At 47.4% G+C, this 17,364-nt stretch overlaps 2 protein-coding genes across 3 annotated transcripts; both read left to right on the plus strand.

Annotated features, from left to right (window-relative positions):
- The first annotated feature begins 306 nt into the window (after window positions 1-306).
- Window positions 307-4,223, plus strand: LOC120031022 (26S proteasome non-ATPase regulatory subunit 4-like). Of its 2 annotated transcripts, none has more exons than XM_038976543.1 (10): window positions 307-419; window positions 1,847-1,987; window positions 2,137-2,251; window positions 2,335-2,421; window positions 2,509-2,577; window positions 2,669-2,884; window positions 3,041-3,149; window positions 3,350-3,481; window positions 3,568-3,632; window positions 3,752-4,223. In XM_038976543.1, exons 1-10 carry the CDS (start codon window positions 394-396, stop codon window positions 3,926-3,928), a joined length of 1,137 nt encoding a protein of 378 aa, XP_038832471.1. In that variant the 5' UTR covers window positions 307-393; the 3' UTR covers window positions 3,929-4,223. The 2 variants fall into 2 exon arrangements, with proteins under 2 accessions (XP_038832471.1, XP_038832472.1); XM_038976544.1 differs by having other exon boundaries at window positions 3,571-3,632; window positions 3,752-4,116.
- Window positions 4,224-4,730: 507 nt separating this feature from the next.
- LOC120030998 (zinc finger protein 687a-like) lies at window positions 4,731-17,324 on the plus strand. Its single transcript, XM_038976508.1, has 11 exons — window positions 4,731-4,757; window positions 5,598-7,731; window positions 8,290-8,545; window positions 9,225-9,466; window positions 9,609-9,793; window positions 12,158-12,334; window positions 13,433-13,595; window positions 13,746-13,997; window positions 14,598-14,710; window positions 14,887-14,980; window positions 15,084-17,324. The coding sequence occupies exons 2-11, from the start codon at window positions 5,614-5,616 to the stop codon at window positions 15,747-15,749; spliced, it is 4,266 nt and encodes a 1,421-aa protein (XP_038832436.1). The 5' UTR covers window positions 4,731-4,757; window positions 5,598-5,613; the 3' UTR covers window positions 15,750-17,324.
- The last annotated feature ends 40 nt before the right edge of the window (window positions 17,325-17,364 follow it).

The raw sequence follows: 17,364 nt of genomic DNA on the forward strand, positions 1-17,364 counted from the left end.
TGACCCTGATAACCCTGCTCAGCTTCCCTGCTCAGTAAACCAAACCAAAATGTGGATTGCAGTCACTCTTGGTCCATAACGTATGTCAGTGGAGGCTACTCATAATGGCTGGAAAGGAAGGAAGGGCACAGGAGAGGGTGGTATTGGTTCCACAATGAGTTACTTACACTAATTACTGAATTACTACATGGTTTGATGTATTTGATACCATTCCACTAATTCTGCTCCAGCCATTACCATCAGCCCGTCCTCCCCAATTAAGGTGCCACCATTCTCCTGTGGTGTACGTGTAAAGTCATTGTCAACAAATATTTGCGCAGGTATTTTGGAAAATCTGCATTTCCCATCGACCATCAGTTCTGGTGACGTAGACGGCAACAAAAAGATTCCAAGATGGGGCTCGAAAGTACTATGGTCTGGTAAGGGAAAGGAAAAATAAATTGTCATATGTATTATTCTTTAAACTAAGAGGAAGAATTTGTTTAGTTTAATGTGAACCGGCGTCTTTTTTTATTTTTTATCATGAAATGGCCGCTAACATGAGTTATGTAAACACGTCCGGCCAGCAATCCTATCCATTTTCCTGAGTCATTTTTGGCTTGCTAATGCTAGCTTCGCTATGACATGCAACGGTTATGATTGCAATAAAACACTTCAGAGAATTTAGAGCAGTTTAGTTAGCTAGCAAGATGTTCTCCGATAAGTTGTTTCAAGTAAGGTCGTGATGGATTTTGCCAATGTAGCAATCATTACATCCCTAAACTGTTATCGTTAGTTAGCTAGTATTCTTTGTTATTTGGTGAACAAGGCAGTGGTTTAAATAAGTTTCGGTAAACGATTACCTCAGTCTTTGTTTCTGCCTACTGTAAGCTGCTCTGGATAAGAGCTTCCTATGTCAACATCGACAACATTCGCAAGTTAGGCACTTCAATATGTCCCCTACCATCAGTCTGTCTAGGGATTAGCAGTAGAATGGGAGAAGGGGGTAAAATGGAGAGTCCTGGTTGGGGAAAACGGTTGGCAGAATGTTACGTTACTGTTGCCAGTTAAAGGGCGCACGTTGCAGAAATGGTTCCGCCATTTCCTGGTTGATAAAATTCTAACAGTTATATTTGTTTGTGACAAAAAAAGCAAGTATAGTGTAGAGCATCATTGTACCATCTAAACCACTGCGAAATATCTTTTCCATAACCACAAATAGTGTATTTTCAGTTGTGTTGAAGCTGGTGTACAAAACCAAACGTAAAATACTTGCTTTCAATGGGAATTACATAACTCACATTTCTATGTGAATTTGGTCTGTGTGCCCAAAAACATACAAATGGCAGCATTAACTAATTTATGCAACACTGTTCTAAAGATAGATATAATACCATCCACCTTGTCACTGTGCTCTAATACAGGATTTCCCAAACTCAGGCCTGGTGCACCTTTAGTTTTTTTGCCCTAGCACTACACAGCTGATTCAAATGATGAACTCATCAAGCTTTGGTGGTTTGAATCAGCTGTGTGGTGTTAGGGCAAAAACCTAAATGTGCACACAAGGAGGGGCCCCAGGACCGAGTTTGGGAAACCCTGCTCTAGTGGGCCTACATCAGGGATGGGCAACTCCAGTCCTCGGGAGCCTAGTTGGTGTCACACTTTTGCTCCAGCTAACACACCTGACTCCAATAATCAACTAATCATGATCTTCAGTTTAGAATACAATTAGTTTAAATCAGCTGTGTTTGATAGGGATGGGGGGAAAGGTGTGACACAACTCTGGCCCCTGAGGACTGGAGTTGCCCCTGCCTGGCCTACATGCTACACTGTGTAACGTATGTACTGTGTTGTCTGTGCGCCTCAGTGTGGACAACAGTGAGTATATGAGGAATGGAGACTTCCTCCCCACCAGACTTCAGGCCCAGCAAGATGCTGTCAACATTGTGTGTCACTCCAAGACGCGCAGCAACCCCGAGAACAATGTGGGCCTCATCACCATGGCCAAGTAAGGAGCTGTGTCTTTGTGCTTGTCCCATGGTCGCAACAAAAACTTTAAACATTCATCATTTAGATATTACAGGATGCCTGGATACTTGTGATTATTTTTAGTGATTGAGTGTAAGAAATGTGTAGTAACTATTGTTCTCTGCGCAGTAACTGTGAGGTGCTGACCACGTTGACTGCAGACGCGGGGAGGATACTCTCTAAACTGCACGCTGTCCAGCCCCGTGGAAACATCAGCTTCTGCACAGGCATCAGAGTGGCACATGTATGTATACTACACAATAATACAATAAAACTTAATCTTATTGTATGTCACGACACTGAACCCTGTGTCCTCTCCTCTCCCAGTTGGCTCTGAAGCACAGACAGGGGAAGAACCACAAGATGCGTATAATTGCCTTTGTGGGCAGCCCAGTGGAGGACAACGAGAAGGATGTGAGTGTTCTATTAATGCAGTGTGTGGCGTGTGTTGATAACTGCATGCATGTCCCCTCTGACATCATTTCCTGTCACATTCTCTAGCTGGTGAAAATGGCAAAGCGTCTAAAGAAAGAGAAAGTCAGTGTGGACATCATTAACTTTGGAGAGGAGGTACCAAATATCTTACCTAATATTTATCTGGTCTCATTATTTCTTTATAGCCATGACTGTCTCCCTTATATAAACTCCTTTTGGTCTCCAGGAGGTGAACACAGAAAAGCTGACGGCCTTCATCAACACTCTGAATGGGAAGGAAGGAGCAGGGTCCCACCTTGTGACAGTGCCTCCAGGCCCCAGTCTGGCTGATGCCCTGCTGTCCTCTCCTATCCTTGCTGGGGAGGGAGGAGCCATGCTGGGCCTGGGGTCCAGTGACTTTGAGTTTGGAGTGGACCCCAGTGCAGACCCAGAGCTGGCACTGGTGAGAGAGGGAGGACTAGATGGGTTGATCATTCTCTCTCACTCTTGTTTTTACGCTTTCTAGTTCTCTCTCTCATTGCCTCTTTTTTGGATGATTATTATCGTATGCTACAATCTTCCTCCTTTGAACTTTTTCTGCACTTTGTGCCTTCTCCAGGCTCTGAGGGTATCTATGGAGGAGCAGAGACAGAGGCAGGAGGATGAGACTCGCAGGGCAGCAGTGGTGTCTGCTGCTGAGGCCGGGGTTCCCTCGCCTACCGCTGACGGTGAGACAAATACACAACTCTCCATCTACACCCTGTACACATAACTATAACCCTCTACCTACAAACTAATCACTCATCTATAACTGGCAACCAACCAATGCCCATACACCATTATCTCTCTCCCTTCTCTATACTTGGATCTTCCCTGGAGGGAGGCACTGCATATGGGGGACTAAACTGTTAACCTCCTCCTGTTCCAGAGTCAGACGAAGCTCTGCTGAAGATGTCAGTCCCCCAGGCTGACACGGCCACGCCCGCTATGCCCGACTTCAGCCGCATGACAGAGGACGAGCAGATTGCCTACGCCCTACAGATGTCCATGCAGGGTGGAGGTCAGTGACATACACCTGTTATAACCAGCCATAGCCAGTTATAACATGGCACAGTCAGTCTGTAACATCTGTCCTATCCTACCCAGCAGAGTTTGGTGCAGAGTCAATGGACATGGACACAGGAGCCCCTTTAGACTCAGAGGGTGCTAAGGTACGGCCAACTCTCACACACCACTGAGATGAAAGTGTAAATGTGTAGCGGACATACCCGCTTGTTACACATGCTCAAAGGCTCTTGTTTTTCTAGCGTATGTTAATCTCTCTCTGCAGGATGAGGAGGACTATGATGTGATGCAGGACCCAGAGTTCCTCCAGAGCGTCCTGGAGAACCTACCGGGTGTCGACCCCAACAACGAGGCCATCCGGAATGCCATGGGCTCGCTGGCCTCACAGACAGGATCTAAACCCGACAGCAAGAAAGACAAAGATGATGAGAAGAAGAAATGAACATTTACACAGTAAACATAATAGATACCCTGGCGTTGACCTGTTGTCAATGGCTCCTTTAATATAATAGTTGTGCAAAATGTAACCTCAAATGACCTCTAGGTTTTTTTGTATCGCCATACTCAAACAGTTGAACAGGGCTTTCTTTATCTTTGTTGTGTCAAGGTTAATGATGCATGTTGCCTTTAGTACAAACTTCTTCTTTTTTTAAGTGGGACCTTATATCAACCCAAGCACATTCAGTAAGTGTACATTTATGTGCTGATAATAAATAAATTTACATAATTCAAGAGAACACCTCGGCTGGTTGTTGTGGAATTTTGTGCCAATGTTGACATGCTGTACACATACTCCTAAAGAGGGGATTGATGTCTACACAACAGATGTGGTGGAATATGGACTTGACTTTTAGTATAAAAATGTCAGATACACAGGGATAGTTTGCAATAAAATCAATGTTTAACTAGGTCTTTCTGAAAAGCCATGCTTTGTGAAACACGATGCATTGTCTAAATTTTGTCCCTGCAACACCACAAATGCAACAAAAGCATGCCCTTGGCTTTGGAGGACATTGTGCCATAAAGGTTATTTGATTGTACCACTGCCATTTTCAGGAAATGATAGCCAACACTCGCCAGAGCAAGAACAGCAAGAACGTTACAATATAACACGTATGTACGTCAGGAGTGTGGAAAACAGCTGGCAAATTGCATACACATCAGCTTCCAAAGTTGACACGTTATGAACCTGGCAGGACCTATCTCCCCCGTCGTTTCTGGTGACGAACAACTCATGCGTCAAAAAGGAACGTCGGGAACCGAAGAGCCAGGTAAACAAACCACATTTCCTTCACATTTAAAACTCCATTAAAACTAGATATACATTTCTGCTTGTCACATACCCGTATAAACCACTTATTCAAATGAATGTCCTTAAATAATTTCCAATTGTATGGTTTAAATACCTGAAAAGCAGGCGTTAAAAGGCTTCCTTACGTTGACGACGTAGAAATTCTAGCTAGCTAAGTAATGTTAGCTACGCTAGCTGATCGGCGCAATGCTAGAAGGGAACGTAACTAGTTAGTGTATGTGTGCCGAGGTGGTTGACAGCTCAGTGTGGTAGTTAGCTACATAGCTAAATACACATTCTGTCTGATAACGATAAAATATCCACATTTTGTGTTCTCGCAAACTCAGCGAGAATAGCTAGCTACCTAGTACAGTTGCACTGCATGAAGCATGTGCAACAAGGGGGAAAAAACGCTGTCTGAAAACTAGGCCTAGCTATCGGTCTTGCTAGCTGCCTTTGCTGTACTAACTTGCTAACATTAGCTCAGTAGCCAGTTCACACGAGGGCAGTAGGGGAACTTGAACTTTAAAAAAAAGTTTCTAACTTCCAAAAAGAGTGGTTGCTTCTAACTGCTAACTCATTCAACAAGTTTGCCAGGTTTGAGGTTTATTGGGTTCTAGTAATTTACTTACATAGCTACCTGAAATATAGGCTATTCAACATTGCAATTCAACATTATGATGATGCACGTTCAAAACAGGAAGTCACATCTACGTTTGTCATGAATTATCAAGATTCATAGTATTCGGTCCTGCCTCAGGCTTTGGTTGGGTTGGGGACAACAGTGTTTATTTCTCTCTCCTGTGTGTCCATTCTGCAGGTTTTGTAATCCGGGAATGGGGGACATGAAAACCCCAGATTTCGACGACTTGTTGGCAGCCTTCGACATTCCAGACATCGATGCCAAAGAGGCCATCCAGTCTGCGCCGGAAGAGGGTGGGGAGGGGTCAGGGAAGGTCGGGGGCAGCGTGTCGGGGGCCGGGGGTCCCTCGCCAAGACCTTCCAGCCCCACTGACTCCCCTCCCAACTCCCAAAGTGAGCCTCCAGTGGTCAGTGTGATTGTTAAGAACAGGGTGAGGCCTGACTCCTATGAAGAGACTGAGGGGTCAGATGAAGAGGATGGGGACAGCCCTGGGGGCAGTGGGACAGACCCTGAGGTGGAGACTGGGATGGGAGTCAAGGGGTGCCTGCTGAATTCACAACTGGCTCCTAGGATGCCTGGTCTGGTCTCCTCAGAACCTCTCCTCCAGAATGGGTTTGAGGGGTCCACGGTCACGCTGGAGCCCAGTGTGAGAGGCCAGGGGCTAGGCCAGGCATTGGGCCATGCCAACGGGGAGCTCTGGTCAACCTGCTCCCCTCCTACTGCGAGTGAAGGAGGGGGCAGCATTGGAGGCGCAGGGGGGTCGGCCTGCACAACCAAACATACAGTTAATATTCTCAACAGACGGAAACCTCTCTCCTCTCATACCTCTGCTGGTCCTATAACCTCCACATCCTCCTCATCATCATCGTCATCCTCACTCTCTGTCAACCCACACCTCTCTCCTCCCTCCATCCTGAGTGAGGACACTCTGTGCCCTCCCGGGCCTCTCCCCCCCCCCCCTCCCTCCAATGGAAGCCTGAGAGTGGGGGTGAGGCGCATCATGGACTCGGATGAGGATGACTCTGAACCGGATTTGGGAAGCCCGCTAGTGATCCAAGAGAGCCCAGATTCTCCCATGTGCTCCCCTCCCAAATTTCCACGCAGACACCGCCAAGTGTCCTCTTCAGAGCTGTTCAGCTCCCCAACTCCCTCCTCTCCTCCTCTCCTCTCTTGCCCTCCTCCTCTCTCCTCCAAACCCCCTCCCTCCATCTCTCAGACATCCTCCAGCTCTAAACCCCCCCCTCCAGATGAAGTACCCTCCACCCCCAGGTCTCCCTCCCCTCCTCCTGCCCAGCCCCAGGCCCGTCAGTCCTGGCTGGCTGCCGCCCTCAGTAACCCCAGACCCATCTCTAGCCCAGTGATGGAGGAAAGAAACCCGGAACATGTGATCGAGGAGAGGGACTCACCAGAGAGCCCCCCGCCTGACCAGACAGGCTCTGCTATGTCCACTGTGTCCAAGAGGAGCTCCAGCCCTGCACCAACCTCAGCATCAACTCCACAGGGGGCTAGAGGGGGAGAGGAGCCCATGGAGAGTGAGCCTAGCCTGGGGTGCAGGTCAGACAACAGTGAGAAGATGGAGGTTGTGGATGGAAGACAAACAGGAGACACGGAGACGGCTCCGGCCAATTCTACGACAACACCAACAGCCCCCGTTCGCCCACTCAAAGTCCGAATCAAAACAGTCAAGACCCCTACAGGCAGCATCACCAGGACAGTGACGCGAGTAGCATCCAAAGGAGCGGGGGGGACCCCCTCAAAAGGCGCAGATGGCTCCAAACCCTCCCCGGGGGGTCGTAAGGTCCTCAGCCGGCCCAAGAGGGTGGCATCTCAGCAGCCTCCTCAGCAGAAGTCAAAGGGTGGCAGCCTCCTGCCTGTGTCTACACTCCAGGATGCAAGTACCGCCATGTTGATGGCCGCCAGCAAGGCCCAAAACAAGATGGCCACCGACAGCAACAAGCCCAAAGTGTCGGCTACGGCTGTCAGCATCACCAAGTCAGCAGCCCTCCCCTCTGTCTCTCCCGCCTCTTCCTCCTCCCCCAGATTCAGTCCAGGGGGGGCCGGTGTGCGCAGCCTGGGCCAGAAGACCCTGAATGGGGGTGTGTCTGTGTCCCACTCCCCCCTCCTCACCCCTCAGGGGGGCAGTAGACCAGCCTCCATAGTGAACAGTACAGGAGCCATTATCTCCAGGAGCCAGTCCAGTCTGGTGGAGGCCTTCAACAAGATCCTCAACAGCAAGAACCTGCTGCCTAGCTACAGACCAGACCTCTGTACACCACTACCACCGGAGTGGGACCTGCCTCTGCCTGCACAGGTAACAGACCTAGGTCTATATCAGGGGTATTCAACTCTTACCCCATGAGGTCCGTAGCCTGCTGCTTTTCTGTTCTACCTGATAATGAATTGCACCCACCTGGTGTCCCAGGTCTAAATCAGTCCCTCATTAGAGGGAAACAATGAAACAAAGCAGTGGAACTGGCTTTGAGGTCCAGAGTTGAGTTTGATGGGTTTATATCAGCATGGATTCAATATTGCACTAGTAGTGGTTGGGGTAAAAGCGGATGTCCAATTTCTGTAAGACCTTGTGTTCAGTAGACCAATAAATCGCTCTTGTTTATGTTGTGTATTTTTTTATGGTCACACACCAGATAGGTGCAGTGAAATGTGTTGTTTTACAGGGTCAGCCATAGTACTACGGCACCCCTGGAGCAAATTAGGGTTAAGTGCCTTGCTCAAGGCCACATATTAATCCCCAAAGGGGAAATTTGATTGCGCCAGCCAATACATGCAAGACCAATGAATATGCATTGTATCTAGAGACATGTCATCGACATAGGTATCGTATTCATGTTGTTCTTCCTTTGCGTCGCAGGGCTACCGCTGTCTGGAGTGTGGCGATGCGTTTGCCCTGGAGCGCAGCCTGGCCCGCCACTACGACCGGCGGTCCCTGAGGATCGAGGTGACCTGTAACCACTGTGCCAAGCGGCTGGCATTCTTCAACAAGTGCAGCCTGCTGCTCCACGCCAGGGAACACAAGGAGAGGGGACTGGTCATGCAGTGTTCCCACCTGGTCATGAGACCTGTCAGTGTAGAGCAGATGATAGGCCAACAGGACACCACTCCCATCGGTGAGAGAGACTGTGTGCTATTACCTTCATATCTCACCTAGGACTGTATACATACAGTGCATTTGGAAAGTATTCAGACCCCTTGACTTTTTCCCAATTTTTTTTTAGTTTACAGCCTTATTCTAAAATGGATTAAATTGTTTTTCCGCCTCAATCTACACACAATACCCCATAATGACAAAGTAAAAATGTTTGCAAATGTATAAAAAAGAAAATAATGAAATATCACATTTACATAAGTATTCAGACCCTTTACTTTGCCGAAGCACCTTTGGCAGCGATTACATAATTATTTGCAATTATTTCTAAAAACCTTTTTTCACCTCGTCATTATGGGGTATTGTGTGTAGATTGATGAGGGGGAAAAATAATGCCTAATCAATTTTAGAATAAGGCTGTAACGTAACAAAATGTGGAAAAAGTCAAGGGGTCTGAATACTTTCTGAATGCACTGTAAAGCATCTCAGAGTAGCAGTGCTGATCTAGGATCAGATTTGACTTTGAGATCATGATGAATATTATATAAACGGGGGGACCTGAATACTAGTGCAGCGCTGTTTATCAGTACTTATCTACCCCACCTCTCTTTTCCTCTCACTCTCTTTCACTCCCCTTCCCCTATATTCCCCCATCTATATTCCCCCATCTATCTCCCCGTCTCTCTCTATGCCTCCTTCAGGCATGCTCTCTCCCTCCCTCTCCACCTCCTCTGTCCCAGCGTCCTCTGCTCCGGCTGTGACTTCAGCAGTGACCCCGGCAACCCTGAGCCCCGCCCCCCAGCTGCAGCAGCCAATCATCAGTAAGAAGGCGACAGAGCCGGTGCTGTACACCAATAACAAGTGTCCTGAGTGTAAGGTGCAGTTCTGCAGCAAGGCTGAGGTGGCTGCCCACTTCCAAGAGGTCAAACCAGCCCTTAACACTGTGAGTAGAGCGTGTGTGTTCAAAAATCCACAGAACTTTTTCAGTCTAGACACTGTATGTAATAGCTTGTTTCATGGCTTTAGGAGTACCTGCCTTACTGACCTGTGCGCCCTCCTTTCCCCATCTGTCTCTCTCCCTCCAGTCCTGTACGGAGTGTTCTCCTCCCATGCTCCTTCCTAACGGCTGCAGTGCCTCTGCTCACGCTCGCATCCACAACCCCCGCCCCCCCTACGTCTGCCCAGAGTGTGGGGGTGTGGCCAAGCAGCCAGCCTTTCAATCCCATTTGGAGGAGGCCTGTCTCCATTTCACACGACGCATCGGATACAGGTGACCTTTCACCCCTCACTCCCTCTGTGGTTGAAACAAACCTAGTTACTCCCGTAGACACTGATCTAGGATCAGATTACCTTACCACCAAATAGGGCTGTAGCGGTCATGAAATTTTGCAAAAGTCTGCCGGTCTCAAGGAGTTTGACCGTTAATTAACGTAAACATGTGCACCTTTGGAACGTCAATATATAAACAAGTATAATACATCTATGTAATGTATGTAATGTACACCATCACAATAAATGTATTATTTATTTTAGTCAGGTCTAAAACATTTTGATATGAAGAAAATGTATTTCAGAAGAATAAGATTTGAGTTGGGCTACTGTAGGCCTATGTTATCTGGCTATGCCATAGGCTGTAGGCTTGTTAATTTAGCATTTAGCTGACAATATATGCCTTTTATTTTATGATTTTATAGTAAGAACAGTATAATTTAACTTAGCTGGGGGGAATAAATCCCATTACAGAGTGTGTTCGCGTATGAAGTAGCTATGTTGAGCATAAAAGTGATAATTTGAAACGGGTCCTATATTCTAGATTTTGAGTTATTTGAGAACTTTAGTTGTGAATGATACAAACATGTGTTAGAAATCAAAACATATGGGCTGGGCTGCATGGTACGACTATAGGCTATTGATGATTTGAGAAAGGTAGCAAAAAAAGCTTGCGCTCTGTTCCTTGCCTCGGGCTGCACAGCTGTTCTCTCATCAAGTGATCATATTTTCACCCATCAGACTATTCTCAATTTAATCTTTTCTTTACTAATATGTACAATTTATTTTGATTTAGAATGGCTCATTATCACAGGGGCAGGGGAAAAAGACATGTCATCTGTATGCACTCCAATAGTGAATGGAGGCTGTGCGCTTTCCCGCAGGTCCGTTTTGTAGGCTACTTGGGTTTTATAGCAGAGCATGTGCTTAATATGAGCAGCTGAGAAATAAATATAACACTTATTTCACTCCACACAGGAGCATGTTCTGGCTGCCCTACAGGCATGTTCTGGCTGCCCTGCAGGCATGTTCTGGCTGCCCTGCAGGCATGTTCTGGCTGCCCTGCAGGCATGTTCTGGCTGCCCTGCAGGCATGTTCTGGCTGCCCTGCAGGCATGTTCTGGCTGCCCTACAGGCATGTTCTGGCTGCCCTACAGGCATGTTCTGGCTGCCCTACAGGCATGTTCTGGCTGCCCTACAGGCGTGTTCCGGCTGCCACCGGCTGCCCTCCTCCCCCCGTCTGGAGAGGGGGGAGGAGATGGAAACGCATGGTAGTGAGATATTCTGTATAGCTAAAGGGAATGTGTCACCCAATTAATTATGAAAATATAAAAAATGCCCTATTACTAGGCTATTCAAAATCAAATTCACTATCATTGTAGGCTAACTGTAAGCTGCCCTGCACGATAAATGACGCAACAGCATGGCCTAGGCCTATAGGTTCTCTCCCAGACTCATGGATAGAAATGTTGGAGCGTAGCATAAGGTAACCAGTCCATCCAGTATGCATAATAATACAGCCCACACTGAAAGGCCATTACTAGAATTCATTTCATTTTGGAGTATAGGCTAGACCAATTATGTACCAAAGACATCTTAAATCAGTTTTGTTTTATGTTTTTCTACCGTGCATAATATGCTGTATGCTATGTATTGTATAACCTTAGAAAGCGCTGTCCATTTCGTTGTTAGGCTTTGAAACAACATCCACAACGACCATATTTCGCACTGGTTCAACCTGCTGTTGAACTTCTTTCTTCAAATTGATTATCACAGTGAGTTTTAAAAGTACGATAGTCCTACTGTTTTGATGATTAGTGTTTGATTATATTTTCCATTGATGTCAGAGTGGTTAGAGGGACGATGGAGCCCTGAGTACCAGGCCATTAGGACCTGATGGGGAGACAATAGAGCCCTGAGTACCAGGCCATTAGGACCTGATGGGGGGACAATAGAGCCCTGAGTACCAGGCCATTAGGACCTAATGGAGGGACAGTAGAGCCCTGGGTAACAGGCCATTAGGACCTAATGGAGGGACAGTAGAGTCCTAAATACCAGGCCATTAGGACCTGATGGAGGGACAGTAGAGCCCTGAGTACCAGGCCATTAGGACCTGATGGTAGTTAGCGACTTGAGTACTACTAACACAAGTCCAGAGTGCATAAGAGGAGATTACCATGACTCAACAATTACGTGGAATTTTACCTTGGTCATGACTCGTGACTGCCAGTGTGTCGGTAATATGGTCACCGCAACAGCCCTACCACCAACCCATGCTTTAACCATTAGGAGGATGAAGAAATATCTGACCCTGAATCAGTGTTTAGGGACAACATCTACAATGATATTTCTCTCTCTGTCTGCAGGTGTTCTAGTTGTCAGGTGGTGTTTGGAGGGTTAAACTCGGTCAAGTCCCATATCCAGACGGCCCACTGTGAGGTGTTCCATAAGTGTCCCAGCTGCCCGATGGCCTTCAAGTCCTCCCCCAGCGCCCAGAGCCACATCAACACCCAGCACCCCACACTCACTGGAGGACAGGCCAAGTATGTACGCACACACACTGGTTGTGTTCTCAGATTTTTTTATTTCACCTTTATTTAACCAGGTAGGCCAGTTGAGAACAAGTTCTCATTTACAACTGCGACCTGGCCAAGATAAAGCAAAGCAGTGCGACACAAACAACAAACACAAAGTTACACATGGAATAAACAAACAGAGTCAATAACACAATAGAAAAAGTCTATATACAGTGTGTGCAAATGGAGTAAGGAGGTAAGGCAATAAATAGGCCATAGTAGCAGAGCAATTACAATTTAGCAAATTAACACTGGAGTGATAGATGTGCAGATGATGATGTGCAAGTAGAATTACTTGTGTGCAAAAAAAGTAAATAAAAACAATATGGGGATGAGGTAGGTTGTTGGATGGGCTATTTATAGATAGGCTGTGTACAGCTGCAGCGATCGGTATGCTGCTCAGATAGCTGGTGCTTAAAGTTAGTGAGGGAGATAGAAGTCTCCAACTTCAGCAATTTTTGCAATTTGTTCCAGTCACTGGCAGCAGAGAACTGTAAGGAAAGGCAGCCAACGGAGGTGTTGGCTTTGGGGGTGACCAGTGAGATATACCTGCTGGAGCGCGTGCTACGGGTGGGTGTTATGGTGATCAGTGAGCTGAGATAAGGCGGTGCTTTACCTAGCAAAGACTTATAGATGACCTGGAGCCAGTGGGTCTGGCGATGAATATGTAGCGAGGGCCAGCCGACGAGAGCATACAGGTCGCAGTGGTGGTTAGTATATGGGGCTTTGGTGACAAAACGGATGTCACTGTTATAGACTGCATCCAGTTTGCTGAGTAGAGTGTTGGAGGCTATTTTGTAAATGACATCGCCGAAGTCGAGGATCGGTAGGATAGTCAGTTTTACGAGAGTATGTTTGGGAAGGAGAGTTGACGGTCTAGCCAGACACCTAGGTATTTGTAGTTGTCCACGTATTCTAAGTCAACCGTCCAGAGTAGTGATGCTAGGCGGGCGGGTGCGGGCAGCGATCGGTTGAAGAGCATGCATTTAGTTTTACTAGCGTTGGAGGCCACGGAAGGAGTGTTGTATGGCATTGAAGCTTATACCCTTCACTCCTTCCATACAGGATGATCTACAAGTGTGTGATGTGTGACACGGTATTTACCCAGAAGCCACTGCTGTACGTCCACTTTGACACCCACCTAGTCAAGCAGAAGGTGCACGTGTTCAAGTGTCCTGAGTGCCCCAAGCTCTACGCGCAGAGAAGTTCCATGCTGGAGCACATCAAGGTACATCTATGGGTTCCCCTCTCACACAGTCCTTCTCCAGACTGGGTTTGGGTCAGTCAGTTCTGTTGATATGATATGTAGCTTAACTTTCCTCCATCTCCCTATCTGCTGTGTTCCTTTCTCTATTCTCCTCCCCCTTCCCTCGCTCAGACTACTCACAGAGGCCCTGCGGTCAAACAGGAAGTTCCCGTTGCCATGGCGCCCTCCCCTGCTCCTCCCCCCCGGGTGCGGAGCTCGGTGAAGACGGAGAGCTCTGACGGAGAGGAGTGGGGAAGGGAGGAGGAGGAAGAGAGGGATGGAGAGAGCAGTAAGACAAGTCCAGGGTGGAGCTGTGCTCCCTGCCATGCCCGCTACGCTGACAGAGAGGACTACATTACCCATATGGCCGAGCAGCATGGCAAGGTCAGGAACGCAGACTGCACATAGATTACACATAAAGACAGTTAAATGTTTCATGCAGTAGTGATATACTGTTTGATGTGCAGTACAGTAGATTGATTCTGAATCGGTTCTAACTGATCAGTGATCCATTGTATCTTCTGACCCTCTAGGTCAGGCCTACTCTACTGCCGGCCCACGGGCCCAGTCCCGCCCAAAATTAACCCCTAACTGGCCCTTAAACTAATCACCTAATCACCACAGGCCCAATCCTCACTTGAGAAAAGTTATGCTTAATACGTCACTTACGTTCTTCCATCAAAATACGATCAGAGTTTATTTATGCTCAACTTTGAGCTCCCCAGGTGTTTCTCAAGTTGGGATTGGGCCCGATCATATAGGTTATAAAGTCATATCATGTATATCTCTAAAGTTCTGGCGCACAGTCACCTTTCACATGAAGTGGAGGGATCCAGGAAAGTTTGCCCTCTTTTTTTCTTTCTTTGAAGAACAGATTTTCAGCCGTTTTTCTCAGTAAGCATCATTGTCTTTAGTAGCCTTTCTGTTTTTAAACTAGGGAAGCTGAGGGGACTGTTCACTGTAAGGTGCCTGTGTTTTGTGTAGATCCTGAAGAAGTTCCCGTGTAGTCTGTGTGAGAACTCCTTCTCCTCTACGTCCAGCCTCAGACGCCACATCAGAGTCAAACACAAGGGCATCAAACGAGCCTTCCACTGCCGGTGAGTATGCACACTACACCCTAACCCCTACATACCCTACCCCCACGTCAGAGTCTAAATGAGTCATCCACTGCTATTAAGTATGCACACTACACGCTAACCCCTATACTACCCTACAACAGCTGTATCTCACCTTAACCCCTACACTAAACCCTAACGTGTGTTTGTGTGTGTAGGTTATGTAGTGAGGGTAAGAGGACGTTCAGCAGTAGACTGGTGTTGGAGAGACATGTCCAGCTGAGACACGGCATGTCAGCTCTGGACACAAAGGTACAGTTCCACTTTCTCTCACAACTACCGACTGAAGCCTTTATATAGGAAGACCGGTTATTAATGCTAAATGTCATTAACTCTAATTCTCTCTGTCTGTCAGCGAGGGAGGGGTGCAGAAGGGGCCGACAGTTCCTCGGAGCAGGACGGAGGCTCCAACCCTCCGTTCACTGTTTCAGCTGAGGAAGACGGAGGAGGGTTAAAGACTGAGGAGGAAGAGGACCATGTGACCGAGGGCATCATCCCTGCTAAGAGACCTCGCGTCACCTCCTCGGCCCCCCCTCCCCAGCCAGAGTCTGGGTTCCACTGTGCTCCGTGTGGCTTCACCACCGAGGACCGTGCCGTCTTCCTGGACCACATCCCCCAGCACCGCTCCGAGGCCCTGGGGGGAGGAGTCAGCCTGCAGTGTCTACAGTGTGGAGCCTGCTTTGCCTCCGCCCCCTCCCTCTCCCGCCACCGCTTCATCAGCCACAGGGTTCGAGACACGCCCCCTGACAACCACAGCCGTCACGGCCATAACGACCGCTCCCTGACATCATCGCCCGGCAATGGTGGTAACCACGGTGACGGGAGTCCCAGAGGGGGTTCCCTGCCGGGGTCTCCCTCGTCCTCGTCTCACCCCCCCACACCGCTGGGGGAGGACGGGGAGGGCAGGGTGGGGTGTAAGGTGTGTGGGAAACGCTTTGAGAAGGTTTCGGATCTGAACACACACTTCAGGACTCACGGCATGGCCTTCATCACCGCACGCAAGACAGACAAACCTGTCTGAGAGAAAAAAAGAGAGAGGGAGGGGAAGGTAGAGAAGGAGGAGGAGAGACAGAGAGAGGAGATAATATTTTGGAGGGAAGGAGGGTGAGAGAGTACTATAAAGTGCAGATATTTTAGTAAGAGAGAGGAGGTATGGGAAGGAAAGCTCTTCACTGTAAAGCGTTCTTCAGCAGTGTGTTCCTGTCATCACTTATCCAACACACAAAGCACATTGTGATAACCGTTGTTTTCATTCAATTCTTTCTTATTTCATTTTCTGGCACATTTGTCATATGGCAGCCATAACCTGTGTGTGTTTGTCTGAATGATTCTGGACGCAGTACCTCAGGTGCTGTACCTGTCTATACTGAGGTAGTATTAACATCTCACTGAGTTGTAAACAGTGGAGGCTGCTGAGAGGAGGACGGCTCATAATAATGGCTGGAACGGAGCAAATGGAAAGGCATTAAACACATGGTTTCCATGTAGTTGATACCATTCCACTGATTCCACTCCAGCCATTACCACGAGCTCATCCTCCCCAATTAAGGTGCCACCAACCTCCTTTGGCTGTAAATGAGTTATTAAACGCATTATTACAGGTTATATTACCAAATAACACTTCCATTCAGAAGTGTACTTTTTAAAATGACAGTTAACCACCAGTCAGTCTACAGCTGAGTTCTATTAGGGTTCTGTTGTCCGTCATCAACAGGGAATGTGACTGGTGTTGGAAGAGACTAGTCAACATGGGGGTGTGATTTGCTTATTGATTTGAATGTTTCAGTTTTCTATGGTTCATCCAAGCACAGAATCTCACAGTGGATTGGTGACAGCCACCACTGGCCTTTCTCTGTGTAGAGCCCGTCCCAGTTCTCATTCTCACTATTGCATTGATTTTCTTATAGTTTGTTCATAGGCTTTGATTTAAGGGGTTGTGTATGTGCAGGTATTTGTTTTTCATTGTAAGCTCTGGATTGGCTTTGTCTCTTGAATGTTCTCCATTCTCATCCCCGTCTGTCTAACCATATAGTATGATCAGGGATGAGATTGGCTCCACAGAGACGTCAGGCAGAGTATTCCTGTTGATCCGGCCTTGTAACATCAGGAATTCCAGATGAATCAGGAAACATCACATCTCAAGATGACCCTGTATAACCTGGAGGGGTTGGGTTGGACCCTTCCATTACTAAAGTGTGGTTGTACTTGACCACAACTGAACCATAACCATGTAAATATGAGTACTAGACAGCTATCCTCTCTCTCTCTGAGAGGGAGGGAGGGTCCTGGAGGAGAGGTGTGAGGGGTTGAGGACAGTGATTGTATGCTAAAGAAAAGCATGTAAAGCGTGTTGAAATACAGTAAAAAAATATATATATATATATATACTTTTTTAACTTAAAGATTAGTCACCCAATCAGCGGTGTTATCTCTTCTACTGTTTTGATAAAGGTATTGTGTGCGTGTCTCCAGCTAGAGTTTCTTCAGTCTTCAGAGATTACAATGTTAACACAGCCCTCTTTCCCCCTGTAACCCAATTCTATGTTTTCTTTCTTGCGTAGAGCATTTCTAATAAAATACCAAGAGATAAAGTGATTATTATATTCTGAGTCTCATTTGAGCTTCTGTCAGTCGTA

Source organism: Salvelinus namaycush, chromosome 37, assembly GCF_016432855.1.
Source record: "Salvelinus namaycush isolate Seneca chromosome 37, SaNama_1.0, whole genome shotgun sequence".
NCBI classification, from domain to species: Eukaryota; Metazoa; Chordata; class Actinopteri; order Salmoniformes; family Salmonidae; genus Salvelinus; species Salvelinus namaycush.